Source organism: Sinocyclocheilus rhinocerous, unplaced genomic scaffold (genome assembly GCF_001515625.1).
Source record: "Sinocyclocheilus rhinocerous isolate Xijiao unplaced genomic scaffold, SAMN03320098_v1.1 scaffold615, whole genome shotgun sequence".
NCBI lineage: Eukaryota > Metazoa > Chordata > Actinopteri > Cypriniformes > Cyprinidae > Sinocyclocheilus > Sinocyclocheilus rhinocerous.
The window spans coordinates 3198521-3201434 of NW_015631049.1; the positions used below are offsets into that span (position 1 = coordinate 3198521).

Sequence of the window (2914 nt, forward strand, 5' to 3'; positions counted from 1 at the left end):
ATCTTATTGTAAAGTGTTTTTAATACTACAGTTTCCATCTATTTGATATACACTTGACTTAAACTAGATGTAATCCTATCTAAATTTATTATAAAAGATGAGGTTTGTTATTTACTGAAAAGTTATATTTTAGCTGTTGTCAATGATCTAATGTTGCATTTGGTTAGACTCAGCCCATTGCTTTACTTAAGCTGCTTGCATTTTAAGGGCCCGAAACGCTGTTGACATGTAAATAAACGGCCAAAACGCATAAAATGTTTTCTATTTTTAATTGAAGGCAGTGTAAACGTAAATATCATATTTTACTTGACAAACAAAAACAAGACTATGAGAGACATAAGTACAGTATATTTTTAATGCGTCATTATTTTAGATTCTGCACTAAGTCATGTCTGATTTTCAAAATATTTATTTTTATATTTTGTTTTGTTTTTATTTTGGTTTAAGAAAATTTTGGAAAGACATGCTTTTATAGCTAAATGATCACCATTAAGGTGCAGCACTACAACATATGGAACAAATTGTATTTGCCTTGCTTTTGCCTGAATAAAAGAGGGATTTAACATCAGATGAATGTATTGAGTTTAAGTTATGAATGAAAAGAGAGGAACTATTTAAAATGGTGGTTTACTTACACTTACCTGCCAAATGGCTAGGAGGCAGGAAGGCAGTGTGGTGAGGAGACGGTCCATAGGGTGAAGCAGCTGGATGTCCCGATGCTATTGAATATAGCAGGAAATAATCAGTCAAACAGACTGCAGACAAAGTTAGCCAAACCATTTAAATATTCACCAAAACAGCACTAGATGTAGTCTCTCTCTCTATATATATAGAGAGAGACAAGAGAGGTCTTGGGTAAAGATCGGTCTTGTTAGGTTAAATACTTTCTCCTATTCCAGTTTAATGTGCAGAGACAACTAGAAGTCAGCCGGGCTCAACCAATGGTGTGTGTTTGGGGCGGGACTTTCAGTAATAAGCTGTTAGAATAGTTTGCACGGACAATAAAAAGGACAGTGATGTCTTAGATTGAGTGTTCAGGTTGCATTTGAAAGGGTCAACTGTCTATTCAGCCTGAACGATATGTCATTTGTTACTGTGTATCATTAATGAAGAAACCAATTACAAGCTCCTTCATGACACCACGCTGCATAATTACAATCTAAAGGGCAGACATGCTCATGTTGCCCTTCAACAAAGAGCTACCAGTCAATTATATCAGGTAAAAGCATTTATATTCATGCCCGTGGCCCCAGCGTTGAGCCAAGACAACGTTCAAAATAACAACATGCAAATTAGTGAGCAAGGAACATGAGAGAAAGAAAGACATACAAATCCATTTTTATTTTACTGAAACCATGCCAATAAAGAGATTGCGGTATAATTTACAAGATAAGATATAAAAAATCTGTGAGAGCAGTACCTTGATTGGATTATAAATATAGTTGATAAGTGAAATGAAAATGAAATATATTTAAGTAGAATTTCTTCAGGTTTAGAGGTGATTTCAGCATCAGGCTTTCCCAAAACAGCAGGAAAGGGAATTATTTCCAGGAATGGTTGTGTAACCACAACTTTTCATTTAAAACTGGCATCTTTTCAGCTTGAGAACTTAAAGTTAATATAACATGTTGGTTGTTACCCATTTTACAGGACATTCAATGAGAAAAAACATGTAGGGCAGGATTTGATTTTACGCATACATTTTTCTTTTGGAATAACTGAACTATGCACAATATATTCAGGAATGTGTGTTATTATTAAACAGGGTCAAGTTTGATTTCATGTTCACTTTAAGAGTTTTCTCATTCATATTCTGCACATACCTGTTGATGAAAAGAGGGGTCTGGCCAGATCATGAGGGTAGGGGAACCCAGGGAACACGCCTGGAGCTGGAGGACGGCTGAACAGATCAAGTTTTCCATTCATATCCAGTTTATGAGGGTCCATGTGCATCTGCTTTTGTGAGACAAGTCATTTTAATAATATAATATAATATAATATAATATATGACCGGAGTCACTGTACAAAATTTTTGTGTGTAAATGGTCCTTAATGAGGGAAAATTACTGAGTTGGTCTCTAATGCATGAATCATTACAATGCATACTTGTGTATTCTTGTAATTAGGCTACACTGTATTAGAGAAAAGAGACAAGAGAGGCTTCCAAAAAGAACGTACTTTCATCTTCTGCTGATGATGGTAGATCTGCCAGGCGATTTGAACATGCACTGCACACCATTTGCCTGGCTTCTGACATGAGCACAGAGGACATTTCAAAGCATTAGCACAAAGATGGTGGCGTTTAAGGAGGAAAATGTAGGGATTTGAAAGAGAATGAAAATATGATGCTTACTCTTACTGAAGTTCTAAAAGGATCTGTTATCTGTGTGAAACAGAGAAAAGGACACAGACAGAGAGATATGTTTTCTAACAAAGTTCAGGTTCATGAAATGCTAAAAACATCACAATCCTGATTCCGTTTTAATGGCCAATCTCTTAAGTGGATCTCCAGAGTGAGTGGCTTACCCTTGGGTCCTTCTGAAGGAGAGTGTGTGGAACTGTTCCTGGTCGTGCTGCAACATCAAGAGGGTTTGAAGCCTGGAAAGAAAGTTAAGACCATTTCAGATAAAGCTAATGGAACACAGCATGATACTGAAGTCTGTTTATTTACTATTTTCAATCATGCACTGTTGAGAAATATTTTTGTATATATTATATCCTCCTGACTACCAGGAAAAAACAGTTTTGTGAATTTAGTATTTTGTCATGTCATTACATTGTTTAGAGCATAAGAACAATTTTGAAAAATACAATTTTAGAAAAATTATATTTTATTTATATGTTATGCCAAGTCCTCTGTAGAGGACATCGGGACTTTAAAAAGTCCGGTTTTAAAAAAAATAAAAAGACATGA

General features: G+C 35.3%; 1 protein-coding gene across 1 annotated transcript in view; it reads right to left on the reverse strand.

The window, feature by feature from the left end:
• LOC107741284 (autism susceptibility gene 2 protein-like) overlaps window positions 1–2914 on the reverse strand; it is a 21582-nt gene that overhangs the window by 5158 nt on the left and 13510 nt on the right. Inside the window, exons 12-16 of the mRNA XM_016553981.1 lie at window positions 2527–2598; window positions 2354–2383; window positions 2179–2250; window positions 1824–1956; window positions 642–719 (exon numbers count right to left, since the gene is read on the reverse strand). Coding sequence (XP_016409467.1) covers window positions 642–719; window positions 1824–1956; window positions 2179–2250; window positions 2354–2383; window positions 2527–2598 — 385 coding nt within the window. The remainder of the gene's footprint in view (window positions 1–641; window positions 720–1823; window positions 1957–2178; window positions 2251–2353; window positions 2384–2526; window positions 2599–2914) is intronic.